The sequence below is a fragment of the Asterias rubens genome, chromosome 16, assembly GCF_902459465.1.
Source record: "Asterias rubens chromosome 16, eAstRub1.3, whole genome shotgun sequence".
Classification (NCBI taxonomy): Eukaryota; Metazoa; Echinodermata; class Asteroidea; order Forcipulatida; family Asteriidae; genus Asterias; species Asterias rubens.
In genome coordinates, this window is record NC_047077.1 from 2472333 (window position 1) to 2491479 (window position 19147).

Sequence of the window (19147 nt, forward strand, 5' to 3'; positions counted from 1 at the left end):
CTGATCATTAAACACCACAGCTTGAATACAGTGTTGTTGTCTGCATGGCCACGACACTCCACAAGAAAGTTTGACTCACACAAGAAACAGTTGGCTTCCATTTACAACAATCCTACATGTAAGCTTGGGCGATATCAATTTATTTTATTCACGATATATCGCCGACAATATATCGCGATATTCGATATAATCGCGATTAATTAAATTTGACATCACCAGTCTTTAAACTCCAAGTGGAAGTTGTAGAAGAGACAGTCAAAGAATAACAGAGGTGTTCTAATGACCTGTTCTTCTGGTTTTACTCCAAACCTATTTGGTGCAAGATGTCTCAGCTAGCGAACACATCGTGATATTGCGATATTTAATCGCTATCGCGATATATCGATTAAAACCAAATCGAACCGATATAAAAATCGTTTCCAAATTAATATCGCGATATTCGATAATATCGGGATATAAAGGTTGATTTCGAGACCTCAAGTTCTAAATCTGAGGTCTCAAAATCAAATTCGTGGAAAATTACTTCTTTCTCGAAAATTATGGCACCTCAGAGAGTGCCGTTTCTCACAATGTTTTATACCATCAACCTCTCCCCATTACTCGTCACCAAGTAAGGTTTTATGCTCATAATTATTTTGAGTAATTACCAATAGTGTCCACTGCCTCCAATGCCTCCGTGATGTATCAGGCCTGTAGCTAGTACATATTGATACTCGGGCCCGATGCTTCATTTTTGGAAGGGTAGGGACACCAAGGCATTTTCTCCTTGGTTAAGGGCACCTCTATTACAAGACCATCGTAAATTTCTAATGGCACATTTCAAGGGCACCAAGGCAATGACTATGCCCGTGTAAAGAGTGAGCTGTCAGATAAGCCAATAGACCTTATGCATTGACGTCATCCAGCGACCATCTTAGTGGAAAAACGGTGACGAAACAATCGAGAGCACAGATTTGTACGCGCAGCGCAAAGTATTGGCAAATGAACAACCTCCTTTTGACCTATAGGTGAGGGCGCCCTACTGAAATGACCTCATGTGCATAAGGTCTATTAATCCATCTGACGCCTCCCATCCACCCCTTGGTTTGGAGTTGTCCTAAATTAAGGTTATATTTAGGGATCATAAACCTTTGGTGTTTGGCAATAGAGGGCCTACTGTGTGTTTTAAATTACATTGGAAGGAGCACAGAAACTTGTTTAGACTGACGTTTACTGACCCGTGCCAAAAATGGCTGCATACTCCCCACCAGGGCGCTGAGATGGTTTAAGGAGTGAATTAAGGCCCAGTGACCACAGGGGAAATAATGTTGGAAGCACCCTTGTCACACAAAGGTGTGTGCTTTGCGATGCTCGATTTCGAAACCTCAAATTCTAAATCTGAGGTCTCAAAATCAAATTCGTGGAAAATTACTTCTCGAAAACTACGTCACTTCAGAGGGCGCCGTTTCTCACAATGTTTTATACTATCAACCCCTCCCGATTACTTGTTACCAAGTGAGGTTTTTATGCTGATAATTATTTTTGAGTAATTACCAATAGTGTCAACTGCCTTTAAAAACACAAGGTACGTTCCCTGATTATGCTCAAATAATCTGTAGTGTTATAACACACCTAGTAATTCATCCTGCAATAACGACAATGCAGTCCTGTCTTTTTACAATCCTCTTGATCCGTCTCCAACATCATGCCAAGGCAGGCGGTGAATCATGCGTTGATACCTTCTTTTATGTCACAACTTCATCTGAGACATCTATAAAAAATAAAAATAAACAATTATTAGCATAAAACCTTACTTGGTAACGAGTAATAGGAGAGGTTGATAGTATAAAACATTGTGAGAAACGGCTACCTCTGAAGTGACATAGTTTTTGAGAAAGAAGTAGTTTTCCACGAATTTGATTTAGAGACCTCAGAATTAGAGTTTGAGGTCTCGAACTCAAGAATCTGAAAGCACACAACTTCGTGTGACAAATGTGTTTTTTCTTTCATTATTATCGCGCAACTTCGACAACTTGAGCTCAAATTTTCACATGTTTGTTATTTTATGCATGTGTTGAGATACACCAAGTGAGAAGACTGGTCTTTAACATTTAATACCAATAGTGTCCAGTGTCTTTATGACACCATAGGATTCAAATTGCCTCTAGCAACCAGGCTTGCTTGGTTATCTAGTTGCAGTACCAGAAGATATAATACATCTTGGAACCGCTTCTCGCCACCAGGCTAGCTCGCTGGTCTAGTGGTAAAGACATCTGCTCTAGCAATGCAAAGGACATGGGTTCAAATCCACCCATGTGATTTGTCACAGAACTCGGGAAAGTACCGAGTATTCAGTGCTTAAAGGAATCGGTCGAGTTGGTCTTTGAAAAGCGTTTGTAACCGTTTGTTATAAAATGCATATGGTTGGAAAGATGTTTTAAAAGTAGAATACAATTATCCACACAAACATGCCTCAAATTTTTATTTTTACCTCGTCGACTAAAACGGACGGCCAATAAATGGCCGACCGTGTTAGTTCGCAAAGTAAAAGGAAAACCACGCAATTTCGAGGCAAATTTGTGTGGATCATTGTATTCTACTTTCAAAACATCTTTCCAACCATATGCATTTTATAACAAACGATTACAAACGCTTTTTATAGACCAACTCATCCGATCCAAGGCAATGTGTTCCTTTAATACACAAACACAACCACCTCTAGCCACTGGGCAAGCTTGCTGGTCTCTTAGTGGCAAAACATCTGTTCTAGCAATGCAAAGGTCATGGGTACAAATCCCACCCATGTGATTTGCCACAGAACTCGGGAAAGTACTGAGTATACAGTGCTTAAAACACATCGGTGTAAGAATAAAAACAACTATTATCTATTCTTTATCCCTGATGCAAACCTAACATTAAATTTTGGTGGTACCTGCTAAAACATCTATAGGATCGGGACTGCCTAGTCCTATAGCCACCAGGCTAGGTCGGTTGTCTAGTGGAAAGACATCTGATCTAGCAATGCTAAGGTTGTGGGTTTGAATTCAACCATGAGTGGTTCGCCTGTGGGGCTTCTAACAAAAAAGACCAGCCACCGGGCTAGGTCCGTGGTCTAGTGGTGAGACATCTTCTCTAGCAATGCAAAGGTTGAGGGTTTGAATCCCGCCAGAGGAATTTGCCAGTGGATTTTTTTTCAAAGAAGTCAGGAATGTACTGAGTATACAGTGCTGAATACATCAGTGTAAAGGGTATAAATCCAATTACTATTCTTATCCCTGACGCAAAACTAACATAAGCCATCTCGCTCAGGTGTCCGTTCTTCCAGTGATCTACATGTATCCTCCAACAGTCCCAAAACTGAGTAGATCATTGGGTGACCGAGCATTTGCCACCGCCGCCCCTCGCTTGTGCAAAAAGCTTCCCAACGCAGTAAAGACATGTGGGACTGTTGAAAGTTTCAAAACCTAGCTTAAAACACAGGTACCTCATCAGGACTCGGGGAAAGTACTGAGTATACAGTGGGAACACACATCGGTGTTTGGGTAAAAATCAAAGTTATGTAATACTGTGTACTATGCGCTGTGGTCAGTCAGGCATGTATGGGTTTATACTCACTGCTTTCTGGAGACATGTCTTGTACAACAGGAACTCTTTGGCACAGTCATTCTTGGCAACTGATTGCTTGGTGATGACACAATGAGAATAGATGGACGCCTGTAAACAAGCAAGATTCACACTTTTTAAACATTGTACATACATGTAATATGTATTTTAGGCAAAACAAAATAACAAATGTGTCAGTCTTTTAAATAGATGTTAAATTTGCATCGGGGACATAGAATCATGTTTTTGGTTTTACCCATACATGTATGTACATGTGTGTACCAGTACATTTGTTATACCTCGGTAACATAGTGTCAAGTTGGATTGGTCGAGAACCAATCACGTGCTGTGCAACAAATACGCATGGACCACGGCTGCACAGGGCGGCGGAAAACATGAGTGATGTTAACCGGTGTACATCAACTTGATCGTTCCCACCGTTGGTCGATTTCCAGCGCTTAGTACGAAACGACCACGGGTTCGAGGGAACAGTGAAGAACGGTTTCTTATTTGAACAACTGTTGGCCCGATTAAACTCTTCATACTCCGTCGTTATAATGTTTGAAGATGACAACATAACTCTGAGAAGAGGAATAATCCTGTTACCAAGGTATAACAAAACAATTGTTGCACGCTGTGATTTGGGGTCCATGGATTTTTTACCCCTCGGGGAAAATGTCATTTCCCCTCTCGTGTGTACAAAACGCCACGGACCCCGTCACAGCATGCAACAATTGTATAGTGTACACCAATGTGTGTTAGCACTGTACTCTGGTATACTCTGGTACATACTCTAGAATTGCAAAGGTTGTGGGTTTGAATCCCACCCAAGTAAGGGAGCGTCTCAAAAAGTCTGAGCGGTAGGAACTTTCTTTTGGGAACGATAGAATATGCTCATGTGAATACCTGGACTGGTCCATAGGACCGCTCGCGCGTTCCTTTGGATCGTTCCAAATGGCATTGTGTATTGTAGGAACGTTCCTGTGGATCGTTCCGCGGGACCAGTTTGCATGTCCCAATTGTAAAAATGAGCCCGTGTGGAATTGAAAAACATACACGTGATGCGATGATATTACGTGTTACGTGTTATATGTACGATAGTATTTGGAGTAGTAGACATTTCATATAGTTTAAAACAGCAAACCTGCGCTCTGTAAGTTTATTCATGAATACATAGGCCTTGTAACTATTTTGTCCTGGTGTGCGAACATTTGACTCCAGTGCCGTACAATTCTTTATTTTATTTTTTATTTTACACGTAGCGTACCTGAGTATCCTTGAATAATACACCAAAAATACAGTTGTATATCAACATAGCTATTTAATTTCTTTTGTGCTAGGAACGTGCCCGACTTTGGAGACGCTCCCTAATGCTTGTGGCGTTCTTTTCTTCACAGAACCCGGGATTTCAAGTGCCGAGTCAACATCGCCGTACACATGTATGGGTAAAACCAAAATTATTTTTTGTTTTTACATTTTTTTCAAATCTGGTTTCAAATTAAGGAGAAAGTAGAGAGATAGATTAACAAAACCAAAGTCTAAATTTTGAAAAGTTGAGTCAGGTGTTCATTGATTTTCCAGCTGAAACACGGACCTTATCCGGATAAGTTTTGACACGGATCGGAAGTCGACAGTGTGAAAAGACCTAAAAAAGTTGAACAATTTTATTTTGACACGGATTGAGCGTTGTCAATGTGAAAAGGCGTTCAGTTTACACCTGTGCAAATCTTAGACTATAAGGTTTTATTGTGAGACAAACCTCTTTGGAGCACATTGCTATTGCCTTGGGAATCTCTGCCAATTTTGCACGCACTCTCTCCGTTACAACTTTCGACATCTTGACTCGATTGAGACTTTTCGAGTAGAGAACCTGCAGTTACTTTCAGAGACTAATCTGAAATTAGAATGAAGAATAATTACTCAGACGTCTAGACCCAGTAACTGGGGAGTTGTATTCCTTTTTTCGACATTTTGACAATGACTGATGATACCAAAATTTCGAAAAAGGAATACAGCGTCGACCGATAACTTTTATACAACTTTTAATAATCAATCAGCGATCCTTATTGTATGACTGCACAAAACCACCACCATGGTTTTGTTGAGGAGTGGTACATTTCCAGTCTGCATACACTATGGATGCATTGCATACACAGTTTACCCATGGAGGAACCATGGTTAACCCTGGTTCATACTTCCTGTGAGTGTGAATGCGATCGAATTATTATTAATAATTTTACTATTTCTCAAAAATTACAGCACCTCAGCAAATAATATTTTAAGGGAAGCTTTCTACTATCAGTATCTTCAAACCAAACCGTGCCCTATGTATGTGTTTTTTGTCCTGCAAAAAGTACCCAACCGAACCCTTTAAAAATTGGGCAACTCTACTGCAAACAATCCCTTACAATCCTACATTCAACATTGCACTGTACTGTATTTAGATAGAGATCAAAATTTCAGCCCATCCCATTTCATTTCCATCCACTTCGTTCGTAAGTGGATTGGCCCTCAATAAATTGTGTCTTACCTGATCATAAAGCCAAGTATATAATCATGCTTAGTACTCTACGACAACATAAGAAACTTTACTAGTAATTAGTTTTGTATTACCGCGGAAGTAGAAATACTCAAACGATATTATAACCCGCTTTTGTTTCACCACTGATGTTGTGTGTTGTGAACATGTTGTACATACAACGTGCAAAAACAAGTCTGATTCCAGGCAAAGTGATCACTTCGTTATCGCATAGATATAAAGGGAACCAGACAAATTGTGTTGTTTGCAACCCTGGCAATCAATTGGTTAGTCTTGGTTCCAAGACCATTGGTGTTGCGCGGTCACACACAACCAACGTTCCGATTATGCCCGGCAAAAACTGTACACGCTTGTAATGAACGAACGCTAGCGGGCGCTCTGTTTCTCTGATTTCCGGATCTCACCAAAGACCTTTTCGCAAATACCGGGGCGCGCGCGTAAAGCTTGGAATTAGGTGCATTGTGGTCTAGCTGGTATCCAAATTTGATCCATATATATCCCACAGTGCACCTCATTCAACAGTCTGCGCTTGCGCATTGGTATTTGCGATAAGGTCTAAGTCAGAGAAACAGAGCGCCCGCTAGCGTTCGTTCATTACAAGCGTGTACAGTTTTTGCCGTGCATAATCGGAACGTTGGTTGTGTGTGACCGCGCAACACCAATGGTCTTGGAACCAAGACTATAGGTATAGATTCTGGCCCTATGCTTCAGCACTGTGTAGGATTCTGGCCCTATGCTTAAGCACTGTGTAGGATTCTGGCCCTATGCTTTAGCATTGTGTAGGATTCTGGCCCTATGCTTTAGCATTGAGTAGGATTCTGGCCCTATGCTTCAGCACTGTGTAGGAATCAGTGCTATGCTTTAGCACTGTGTAGGATTCTTCCCCTATGCTTTATGTTTTTGTTTTGTTATTATTATCATATTATATTTTACTGTCACAAATGTGTAAAGTTGCGTGTATGATTAACTATATGATATTTCCTTCTTTTTACGTATACAAGTAATACTTCTACTGACAGTTTTTTGTGAACGGTATACGTATTATTGCAGCATTTTACAAACGATGAATAAATTATAACAAAAATTACCGCCTTGAACTGCATGGATTCTAATTTTCCTGAATACCACATCCACGATCCGAATGAGTCATAGAGCGTTTTCGAATCGAAGGCTCAGGCTTGAGGCTTGAGGCTTGGGATTTTCAGGCTCCGGCTCAGTGAGACTTCAGGCTTCACAATAAACAACATGGCGACGAAATTGTTTCGAACACTTCGGCTTCACGGCGGGATTAGGCTTCATGTGGCCCTCGTGGTGGATCATGGGGGAAATAATAATGCACGAGAACAAACGTGCGTCGTCTGCTTTTTGTGTGCGAGGCATTTATTTAATGATTGTATAACAAAACAAAAAATAACACCACCACAAAACACATAATCATACCATTTGTATTGTAACAAACGCATATTTGCTTTCTGATGGTTTAATATTGTAAAAATACCTCAATAACTTAGAGCAGCCCACTTTTTAGCTTCACTTGATTGTAAAATGACTTATTTTAGTGAAAGCCAACAAATGATGGTTGTTTTCATCAACAACGAAACGGACCAAAAATGTTCTGAAAACATAGCTTTATTTTGTTGTAATATATGTCAACAACATGCCTTGCATTGAAACTGGAAAGCAGGGAAATTTCGAAAGGTATGTTCTGTTATTTGAAAACTATAGTATTCTTTTAGAATAAAAATAACATTACTCTGACTATCAAGTAAAAACTGCATACAAGCTATACTGCACAACAATGAAAACTTTATTTTATCATAAATTGAGTTACTTTTAAACAAAAGAAGTATCAATTTACAGCAATTGATTGTTTAAATAACTTTTTTTAAGATTACAAAGACGGTGCTAATAAATGATTGTTTGTGTTCTCCCATGAGGCTGGGAAAATGTTAGGTTACTTAACAACTTTTAAGTTCATTGCAATTATGATGATCTCCACTTTAAAGTCAAGAAACATGATTATTTCGTCAACTGTTAGGTTAGTATTTCGGAATTGTCAAGTTTTTTCTAATTGTATTTTTCAGCTGTAGAATAGTTGCTAGCAAAAAATTGCAAATAAGGACAGGTCAGTTTGCTTTATGTTACTTTACAGAGTTAGAATTGAGCTTTATATCTTTATCGACACAGGTGAAGTTTCTTCTGCTTAATCACCAGTGATATTTCCTCTACTGATGACTAAGCCTGAGCGACTAGTGGGACAGACAAGTGTCGAAGTGGAGACTATTGATTGCCTTGTCGAGTTACAAATACCATTTTTCAACTACTCACGTTACTCGACGTGCTACCATGACTACTAAAAAACAGTCACGACTAGGAAACTTTCTAGGACGATAGGTGGCAGCAGACTTACCGGGTAAAGCCATGTTCGCAGAACTATGTGCAAGCTCATAACTACGTAAACAATGGAAGTTTACCCGGTAAGTCTGCTGCCACCTAGCGTTGGAAAGTCTCCCATTGTGTCGCTCTTGCCTATTCCCTACAACTTTAATCCTTTTAGCACAAATTTTACTTGATTGGGCCTGCGGCAAACAACTTGCCGCAATGTATCTTGGGAGTTTAAAATAGTCGCAACTAGTGTCAAAGTCGTGACTACAATGTTTTTGACACTAGATGAGTAGTAAACTTCACTTGTTGTCCAGGACTACTGGTGACATCTTATATTGTTCTGAAATGAACTAACAGGTCTTTCGCTTTGATGCGGAACTGGCTAGCACATGTTACGCTTCTCACATTGATGCTTTTCTGCAGATCCTTGTAACTGAAATGAGAAGAAGATACAATCTTATGAGTATGATCAAATAGTCAATGCTTGAGTAGGATCAAATAATCAATGCTTGAGTATAATAAAATAATCAATGCTTGAGTACATGTATGATCAAATAATCAATGCAGCCCTCAACATTCTAAATTGCAAAATTATAGCATTATCATACCATTTGGGTGATCATTGTACAATGTATCTAAACAAAATTGATTTTTAGCTCTTGGGATTTAATGTTGGTTTAGAGAGTTTACTTTCTATTACCCCCCCCCCCCCCTTAGATATAAAAAACAAAGGTCAACATTCAAGAGGGGATTGACTTGGAAGTCTCTCGAACTCCAGATCACCACTGATTATCGGAAACATCTCAAAAGGATGTCGGGTTAGCCTTGCTAAGCCTTGCTAAGGCAGTCAAATTGTCACTCCGAACAAACGCAACTACCGTATACATTGTACACTGAGCGTAAAATTAACCACATCCGGCACATCGCACGACACGACGCCCCCGTACACAGCCTCAGCATGCGGTTAGTGGTACGAGTGCGGATTACTTCAGCAATGTGACAGTGTATACGGGTGGGTCGTGCGGTGTGATTACTACGCACAGTGTATACGGGTGGGTTTAGACCGTCGTCTTTTTCTGAGTGAATAATACCACAGCCTTGATATTTATAGTATTCATTTTGGTTTTAACCCATAAACACCGATGTGGTAATTGCACTATATACTCAATACTTACCGGAGTAAAAACCAAACTGAATACTCGTAACCTGGTGCAATTTTAATATCATTTGCAGTTCCGGCTGCTAAAATTTAGGATTCAAACTGCCTCAGCTACTGGGCAAACTCGGTGGTCTAGTTTAGCATGAAACTGCTCTAGAATTGCAAAGGTTGTGGGTTCGAATCCCACCTGAGTAATTTGCCTGTGATTTTTGTTTTCACAAAACTCAGGTAAGTACTGAGTATACAGTGCTTATATAACACACATTGGTGTATATGGGTAAAAACCAATTTTGTGATTCAAACCATACCTGACAGATATGGGCAGTGTTCAAGTATCCTTTTGCCCCTATTAGACTTGAACCTCGGCCGGGTGGTTTTCCTCACACCAAAGTCACTCTTCCAAATCTACATTGTACAATGAAAGTTAATACAAGTAAGAATGTTGATGAATGCCAGTCCTCTTCTACAAAAAAGTTGGAATCCTTAGTCCACAAGCAAAAGGTGTTTTTCTAGCAAAGTCCCCCCCCCCCATCTCAACACCCAACCCATACTTATGTAGCCTCTGCTTAATAAGTTGATGCAGGTGTACATGTATCATCATTCATTCATTCATGGCTAATATTTAAATTTATGTAATCATGTAACCTTTTTTTTTTAGTTGCCAAGAAATGTATTTCCCTTCAGAAAACTCAAATAAATTACTACCCGGTACATCAGTCAGAAGTAAACAATATGAAATATTATTATTAAAAAAGTAGGCCTACAACAAAAACATTCTTGAAAAAAAGGAACAAAGCGAAATATTATTCATAAGTAACAAGAGTGTTCAATGTAATGTTTATATAAAATAATCGGTTCAGCTTAAACGAAACCGCAAGATTTATAACTAATAATATCACTATCCAGCTCTCGGCCTTGGGATTATAAAAAATAATAAACAAGTGTCGTTTTTAATCAGCAGACAAGGAATTTTAATTTTCTGCCAACGAAAAATAGACCATAACCAAGTTAAGAAGACAGGCCCTACTTTCACAAATATTATCCTGTCAAATAATTCCCGAATGTAGCTTATCTTCATCAGTAAATGTTGAGAATAAAACCAAAAGACAATTTTCACGAATTAGATGCAGCACTAAGTTTATGGGCACACGTCATTTTTAACGCGAAGTAAATTATCATAAAAATTTACATTATATATCAAAACTTACCTTAATATCATTGATGCAAATTGTTCGCCTTCTCATGGGTGATATATCAGGTGAAGACTGTTGTTATTAATAGTAAAACACAATCAAAAGAGCCAAATTTGTCAATTTTATTGAACGGTAACCGAGGATTTTAATGGCTGCCGCAAGAAAAAGATTTATCATCACGAATCTGACGTCATGAAGCCTGGCGAAGCCACCTCTTGAGGAGGCTTCGCCTGGCGCTGTTTTCAGCCAAAATCGAAGCCCGATCCGGAGCCTCCGATTCGTACGCGGCTTCAAAATGGCTGCATCAGTCTGAAGCCCAAGCCTGAGCCTGAGCCTTCGATTCGAAAACGCTCATAGTTTTAACCATAGCACTCGAAGCAGTCAATGTCAAGGTTACTCTCCATGCCACGACCCGTTGGAACTTGGCCTAGTGATACATGTATCACTTCTGGATGTGAAACTAAAGCATTTAAGGCCTAATCTATCTTCTTAGTGTGTTTTTCGCCGCTCGGAAAAAAATTAAATTAAAAATCTCATTTATCTCGCTGTTTAGAATGGTTTGCGCTTGGTATATGGACAAATCTGATGCGGATCAGAGGGAGCCGCATAAACCTGAAAATCTGCAAATGGTGGAGTTGGACTTCCTGAAATCATTTGGTGTTCTGTACTGGAAGGTAACTAAGCGACTTTTTAGGCAGCCCTTTTCCAATAGTTTACTTCGTTCATTCAGCATTAAACTGCCGTGACAATAATGATAATTATTGTTGGGCACTCACATGTTGTTGGATGAAGTGCCATCCAATTAAATGTACCGCAATGTTTTTTGGCTTTGCGTTGAGTTACATTAGTTTTATGATTATAAATTAAAAAAGTATCTATTCTAATTTACTCATTTATAATAATATAGTCATTATTCCTTTTTGTTAAAATGAGTTAAAAAGTCGTGGCAGTACACAAAGTTTTTCTAATTATTACATCGAAAGGCCATAGAATATACAATCACTAAGTTTAAAGTAATTTCTTTATTAAAGACACTGGACACTATTGTCAAAGACCAGTCTTCTCACTTGATGTATCTCAGCATATGCTAGCCCTGGGCTAAGCATATATGCATGAAATAAACCAGCTGTGAAAATTCGAGCTCAATTGGACATCGAAGTTGCGAGATAATAATGAAAGAAAAAACACCCTTGTCACACAAAGTTGTTTACTTTCAGATGGTTGATTTCAATCTAATTCTGAGGTCTCGAAATCAAATTCCTGGAAAATTACATCTTTCTCGAAAACTAATTTACTTTAGAGGGAGCCGTTTCTCACAATGTTTTATCAACAGCTCCCCATTACTCGTTACCAAGTAAGGTTTTATGCTAATATTAATTATTTTGAGTAATTACCAACAGTGGACACTGCCTTTAAAGAGCAAGGTCTCTGTATTCAATGAGCGCAGGTGTGATAACAATCTAGCATGTTGCAAACTTTACGCGCTACTTTATGCAAGTATACGCCTTGTTGAAATTGAACAGATGTATATTTATTAGCTTTTAACAGCATGTAATACGTAAAAACAGTGCAATAGGGCTGAACTGTTTGTTTATAAAATATATATATCAAACCTCGTGTTGCTATGGGTAAACCAATCAGATCGAGGATTCAAGCTTTCTTGTAGATCATGAATCTTTTTACAACCTGACAACACTTTCTCCTATGAATGAATAATTTCCCTACAGCTTGATGTGGACAACTTGGAGGGTGAGGGCCTTCTGGCCAAGATAAGAAAAGATCGGGGCTACACATATGAAGACACCATCTCCGTGTCCAAGGAGACACTGCCAAACTATGAAGAAAAAGTAAGTATACAAACATGGTTTAAAGGGTCTGGGTACTTTTTGTACGACACAAACACAATGTCTACAGATTTACTTTAAACTTACACGGTTTGAAGGTAACGATGATAGAAAGCTTCCCTGAAAATATGAATAACCGTGGTGCAGTAGTTTTTGAGAAATGACTACAAGAAGTCAAGAAAATAATTTTAGTCTCGGGCTCTCTGTGTCATTGTTTTACTCATTTCTCAAAAGCTACAGCACCTCAGCAAGTAATATTTTAAGGGAAGCCTTTGAAGAATAAAAGCCAATTTAAGCTAATTTAAGCCAATAACGAAAACGATAACAATCACGACGCAAAGAAAACGCATTCTATTGGTCAAATTGCCCCACGCAGAATACGCACATGTTCATTCAACCAATGGAATGCTTTCTCTTTGCGTCGTTATCGTTATCGTATCGTTATCGCTGCAGTGGGACCGGGCCTTTACTATCATAATCTTCAAACTGTGTAAAGTCTAATGTAAATCGGTTGACATTTTGTTTCGTGTTACAAAATGTTTGTGAACATGTTCTCGTAAAGGGTTTTCTATTTAATGACTCTCCTGTCATAACCTGGCCTTACCCCTCCCTTTAAAAAAGTACACAAATTGTGGCTCTTTAAGCTGAGGCCTAGTGGAGCCGTGTTACTATGGCTAAAACTAGTGCACATGCCTATAGTATGCTTCTTTTTTGAAAGGGCAAGGCTACCAAGGCATTTTCTCCTTGGTAAAGGGCACCATTTGAGGAATTCTACTTGAGCAACTCAAGGGCACCAATGCAATGACCAGGGGGGCATCAAGGCAACCACCGTCATTGCCTCGGTGAAGTATCATGTAAATGAATGAACGATACCAACAGTCAAAGATTGTGTACAAATGTTGTATGTGACATGGTAATTTGACAGGTACTCAGCGAATTCCTTGTCAACCTGTTTTCAAACATTGAAAACTCACTCCGCTGTGCTTTTTTTTTAACCCCATGATGCAAAAACCCAGATCAAGTCTTTCTTTACGGAGCACATGCACTCGGATGAGGAGATTCGATTAATCTTAGAGGGCACTGGGTACTTTGATGTACGGGACAAGGCGGATCAGTGGATTCGTATTGAGATGGCTAAGGGCGACATGATTACACTGCCTGCTGGGATCTACCACCGCTTCACCCTTGACACCAAGGTAGGGTACCAGACCTCAAAGTCTATGGCCCTTTTCGAAACGACGGCTTCAGCGTTGGATTCGGCTCAGGCTAGCTTGGCCCTGAGGTTGATTTGACATGCTCAGGGCTTCAGACGAGAGAACGGAGCCTCAAGCTGAAGCCGTGGTTTCGAAAGGCCTATAAGCCATGTTGAGATGTGGCAGACACACACTATCAGGCCTGTATGCTTGGTTTGTAAAAGGGCAAGGGCGCCAAGGTATTTTCTCCTTGTTAAAGGGCACCCTATGAGGAAATTATAAATTTCTACTGGAGCATTTCAAGGGCACCAAGGCAATGACCAGAGGGGCATGGAGGCAATCGCCTTCATTGCCTCCATGAAGTACATGTATCAGGTTGGCGTATTACGTAACTAAATTGACTACATAGTCGCACATGTGCACCTAATGTAAACCAAACAGTGCACTCCTACAATACGTGCCGTGGCTTAGTGTTAAAGAACAACGGATTCAAGCGCTGGTGTTTTTGATCTACAGAGTGCGGGTTCGAGTCCCAGTAGTGACACCTTGTACCCTTGAGCAAGATGTTTAACATCATTGCTTTGTCCTTAGATGGGACATAAAGCTGTAGGTCCTATGTACTACGATTGGTATAGCGCATGTAAAAAAAAAACTTTAAAAAAACTTAACATATCGTTTCTGGTTCACATAGCAAGTAAGCCTGGGCGACTAATGCGACTAGTGTCCAAGTTGCAGCTATTGATTGCTTAGTCAAGTCACACTCCAGAAAAAAAAGTAACATAATGTGCCACGCATCTGGAACTCTCTACCACTTAATCTTAGATCTTGTCTTTGTACCACAAATTTCAAATCTCTTCACAAAACTTATGTTTGTTTGTTTGTTTTTGTTTACTGCATGCCTTATATGGGCGCATCACAAGTCTTTAATGTTAAATTAATACACCCTCTAAAGAATTCAATTCAAGTCAATTTACGTTTATTTCCACAAAACATTTCCACAAGATTATAGAACTACATTGTAATGCATACTGTATTACATATCAAAGACAGAAAAAGAATAAACTGGCGGGAATCGCGTGGAGGCAAGGCCCAAAATAAGCCAGGTAGCTTGTAGCTTGCCTTTACATAACAAAATACATAAACTTATTGCTAAGGACAATACAAAGACGAACACAGACAGACAAACAGACAGATGGACAGACAAACAGACAGACATACGAACAAACTACTGAAGAAAATGACAATGACAAAGTTAGCAAGAATCTAATACTTTTTTTTTTTTGTGTGTTTTACCCACAGAACTACATAAAAGCCATGCGTTTGTTTGTTGGAGAACCAGTGTGGACTCCAATCAATCGGCCTGCAGATGAACACCCTCAGCGCAAGGGATACGTGCAGAGCTTGGAGACAGGAACTTGGTAGATCGAATCATGATCAAGCAAGCCACCGAGTGGTACATGTACATGATTGGCAGACTTCGCCTCCGTCCGTTAACAGCGCTAGCCACCAACCCGGTCATTACCACGCAGTGAAGACCGGGTCCTCGCACTGTTAATCCCTAAGTATTGTATGGTCCAATGGACTTTGTGTTTGTCAATACTGGGGTCTGTGCCAACTGGAATGTTTTTCTGCGTCTAGCACAAAACCTGCCCAACATTTGAGATGCTTAATTAAAAATGTATTTTTCTAACAAACAGTATTTTAATAAAAATGTAGAAGCCACAAATGATGTTCTGAAGTTCGGACACCCCTACAAATGCATGGTCCTAATGCTTTATGCCGGTTTAATTATAGTCGCTCGTGCGATGGTCTTGCGATGGAAATCGTGGCGTGCGATCCTAAAAATCACAGTTTGTAGTCATCGCTGAGGCCTATTAACTGTGTTTTTTATGATCGCGCGTCAAGATTTCCATCGTGCGACCGACTATAAACTGGCCTCTACCCTTAACCTACATGTAGTCAGTAGGGGTTATTATACCAGTCCAGTGTTTTGCAAGAAGCTTCAAACTTTTATCTCGTATCAAACTTTTAACTTCAATTCTCAACGAATTGAAAAATATTTGTATGCATCAGTTAAAAATTGAAAATGCAGTGAGGTGTTGGTATTATTAAAAATGCAAGATCGCCGGACTTGTACGGTCAACAGTTAACTGGTCCTGTTTTAAAATCACTGGCCGGGGGGAACACATTGCCTTGGATCAATCGAGTTGGTCTTTGAAAAGCGTTTGTAACTGTTGGTTATAAAATGCATGTGATTAGAAGTATATTTTAAAAGTGGTATATAATGATCCACACAAGTATCATTCGAAATTGCGTGGCTTTCTTTTTACCTCGTCGACAAACACGGTTGGCTATTTATGGGAGTCAAATGTTTGACTCCCATAAATGGCCGACCGTGTTGGTTCGCAAAGTAAAAGGAAAACCACGCAACTTCGAGGTAAATGTGTGTGGATCATTGTATTCTACTTTTAAAACATCTTTCTAACCATGCATTTTATAACAAATGGTTTCAAACGCTTTTCAAAGACCAACTCGACTGATCCAAGGCAACGTGTTCCTTTAATAAGAATAACATACAATTTATAAGGCGCACAGTATCTAGAAGGTACCATTGTCAAGCCTCTGTAGAATTTGTAAGGAGTAGGCCTATTGAAATTTTGGTGGTGGGCATTAATTTACTCTTCCTAATTAAAAACTGTATTTTAAAATTTTTAAGATCATGTACATTTGTGTACATGTACATGTACAATGTACATTTTGACTGTCTTTTATAGCATTAGATGTATTCACACATACGTAATGTCCTGCCATTTTTAGCGTTGTCACTCATTATGAATGCCGACCGCCATGACCAGGAATAGAGCTGCTTTGGCTCAAAAGTAGCTAAGCTCAACAGAATTTTAGTTACAAGCCAAAATACCATGTCACATGCACAATATAGGACTGGTATTAGGACTAACTGGTATCCTGCTCGTTCTTGCTTAATTAGCAGTCAATTTTAAAGCAGCATTCCTAATTTATAGATCAGCTCGGTCTCAAAAAATTGCTTGAAGCACAACATATTTATGCGAACAAGATTTAAGGTACCAACCTGGCTTAATTTCACAGAGCTGCTTTTAAAACACAAAAAGTAGATGAGCACAAAATACTTGCCAGAATAAGTTTACCAGCCACACGCACAATTTATGATTTGTATCCTCTTTCCCCCTTCTTGCTTCTTGCAGAAATTTGTTCAGCAATATTTCCCACTTGAGCCGAGCAGCTTGGGCTCAAGAAGTAGTTCAAAACAAAATGAGAAGTGATGTAATTTTACCAAACCGTGTGTGTTACAATGTATTATTATTACATGTATCCTGACATTTTGTACTCGCTTCCGTTCTTCAATTAATTACTAAGAAGTTAGCAATAACCTTTGTTTAGTGTTTTTCTCGTTATCTTCTTCTTTTTAACTAGGGTTCTTGTGTTTTGTTTTCATTCGAAATGGTCCACTCTTCAAGAAAATATATTAAAATCGATGCTACTTTTTTATATATCAAACTGGTGCCAAAACATAATTTCCTGTGTGTTGTTTCATAATTTATTTTAATCAAGTGTAGGGGTTGTATTGTGCATATAATATTTTGTTTCAACTTTACTTTTTCATTCGACCAAGTCTTTGTTAAAGGAGAACCTTGCCTTGGATCAGTCGAGTTGGTCTATAAAAAGCGTTTGAAACCAGTTGTTATGAAAATTCATATGGTTAGAAAGATGTTTTAAAAGTAGAATATAATGATCCACACAAGTATCACTCAAAATTGCACGGTTTTCCTTTTACGTCGCGAACTAACACGGTCGGCCATTTATGGGAGTCAAAAATTTGACTCCAATAAATGGCCGACCGTGTTTGAGGCATATTTGTGTAGACCATTGTATTCTACTTTTACAACATCTTTCTACCCATATGTATTTCATAACAAACGGTTACAGAATGCTTTTCAAAGACCAACTCGACCGATCCAAGGCAACGTGTTCCTTTAACTGTTGCTACTCTAACGAAAGTGGGTGACCCAGGAATGAACTGTTTAAAAATCAATCAATTCCATTATAGATATGAACTTTGCATCGGGATAGAGAATTGTATACCCATTGTGATGATTCGGGGCAGGTTACTTACCTCGGTGTGAAATATAATTGAAGTACAGTGTACTTTTAGCGGACTACACAACATGAATGAGTATAGTGTAGTATAGGATTTGAGGCATTGCATGGTGAGGTATCAATGTATATTTGGTTTGCGGTAACACCATGTGTGTATCTACTTGTTCTGAGGGAACTGTCTTGCTTTATTCTACTGCCGTGGAGTAGATAATCAGAGGTTCGGGAGACTTCTCAGTTCTGAAAAGAACTGTCCTGCTTTTTAACTATTACAAGGGCGGATGGTATAGAAATTAGACTGGACTACTACTTGGTCTCAACGTTTCGACTAGCTTGCTCTAGTCATCGTCAGGAGACTGTGTAGTACTCGAGTATGAGTTAAAGTATTTGAGCAAGTATTCTAATATTTGAGTACTAACAGACTAAGTCCATCACCAAAGTACCAAGATCTCCGAGAACAGGTACTTTAGCATGTGTCAGCATTGTTTAATTTTGTCAACAATATAATCCACGGAAATCTTACAAAGAATACAAATGGAACATTAACAGAAATTAAAGATGGACTAGGAAAAAAAAGAAGTTTTTAAGGTATTGTGGTTCTCTACAATATCTACATGTACTACATTTAAGAAGTGGCTTTTTATATAGCGCGCATATATACATGTTATATCCGTCACTCTGTGCTGCTAAAGGCGCTTTAGCATACAGTATTTTCCTGCAAGGTATGTTGGACTATGTTTGAGTTTTGAGACCACCTCTTCTTTAACATACAAGGAGATGTGTTTACAAGGAGCTGTGGCGCAATATGTTGCCAATCAAACCAGGAATACCAGGTGACCGGGGCACTTTTGATAAGTGCACTGGGTTCTTTTATGTGCGTTACACAACACATGGGACCAACAGCTTTACGTCCCATCCGAAGGACGAAGCAATGGTTAAGTGTATTGCTTAAGGACACACACTCTGCAGATCAGAAACGCCAGAGTTTCAATTTGGTGCTCTTAACCACTCAGCCACGACACTTGCAGCACATTTACAAAAACAGAGACAATGAAAATAACAGATGGAGTAAAAAAAGTAATTATAAAAAGGCAAGTTGCAAAAAATGGGCAGTTATG

General features: G+C 39.2%; 2 protein-coding genes across 4 annotated transcripts in view; one reads left to right on the plus strand and one right to left on the minus strand.

Annotated features, from left to right (window-relative positions):
• Positions 1-19147, minus strand: part of LOC117300638 (lactadherin-like) — a 69800-nt gene that overhangs the window by 46058 nt on the left and 4595 nt on the right. For 2 of the 3 annotated variants that reach the window (XM_033784330.1, XM_033784325.1), the window contains exons 1-4: positions 6113-6296; positions 5342-5476; positions 3595-3693; positions 1612-1750 (exon numbers count right to left, since the gene is read on the minus strand). The gene's annotated coding sequence lies outside the window, so the exon portion shown is untranslated. Of the gene's footprint in view, positions 1-1611; positions 1751-3594; positions 3694-5341; positions 5477-6112; positions 6297-19147 lie in introns of those variants that run through there. The other variant, XM_033784328.1, reaches the window with a different exon arrangement.
• On the plus strand, positions 11245-16146 carry LOC117300639 (1,2-dihydroxy-3-keto-5-methylthiopentene dioxygenase-like). Its single transcript, XM_033784331.1, has 4 exons — positions 11245-11532; positions 12586-12705; positions 13719-13898; positions 15195-16146. The coding sequence occupies exons 1-4, from the start codon at positions 11413-11415 to the stop codon at positions 15315-15317; spliced, it is 543 nt and encodes a 180-aa protein (XP_033640222.1). The 5' UTR covers positions 11245-11412; the 3' UTR covers positions 15318-16146.

Coding starts and splice junctions, on each gene's coding strand:
- LOC117300639 (XM_033784331.1), top strand. CDS start 11,413: ATGGTTTGCGCTTGGTATATGGACAAATCTGATGCGGATCAGAGGGAG. Junction 12,706..13,718: donor TGCCAAACTATGAAGAAAAA/GTAAGTATACAA, acceptor GCAAAAACCCAG/ATCAAGTCTTTCTTTACGGA. Junction 13,899..15,194: donor GCTTCACCCTTGACACCAAG/GTAGGGTACCAG, acceptor TTTTACCCACAG/AACTACATAAAAGCCATGCG.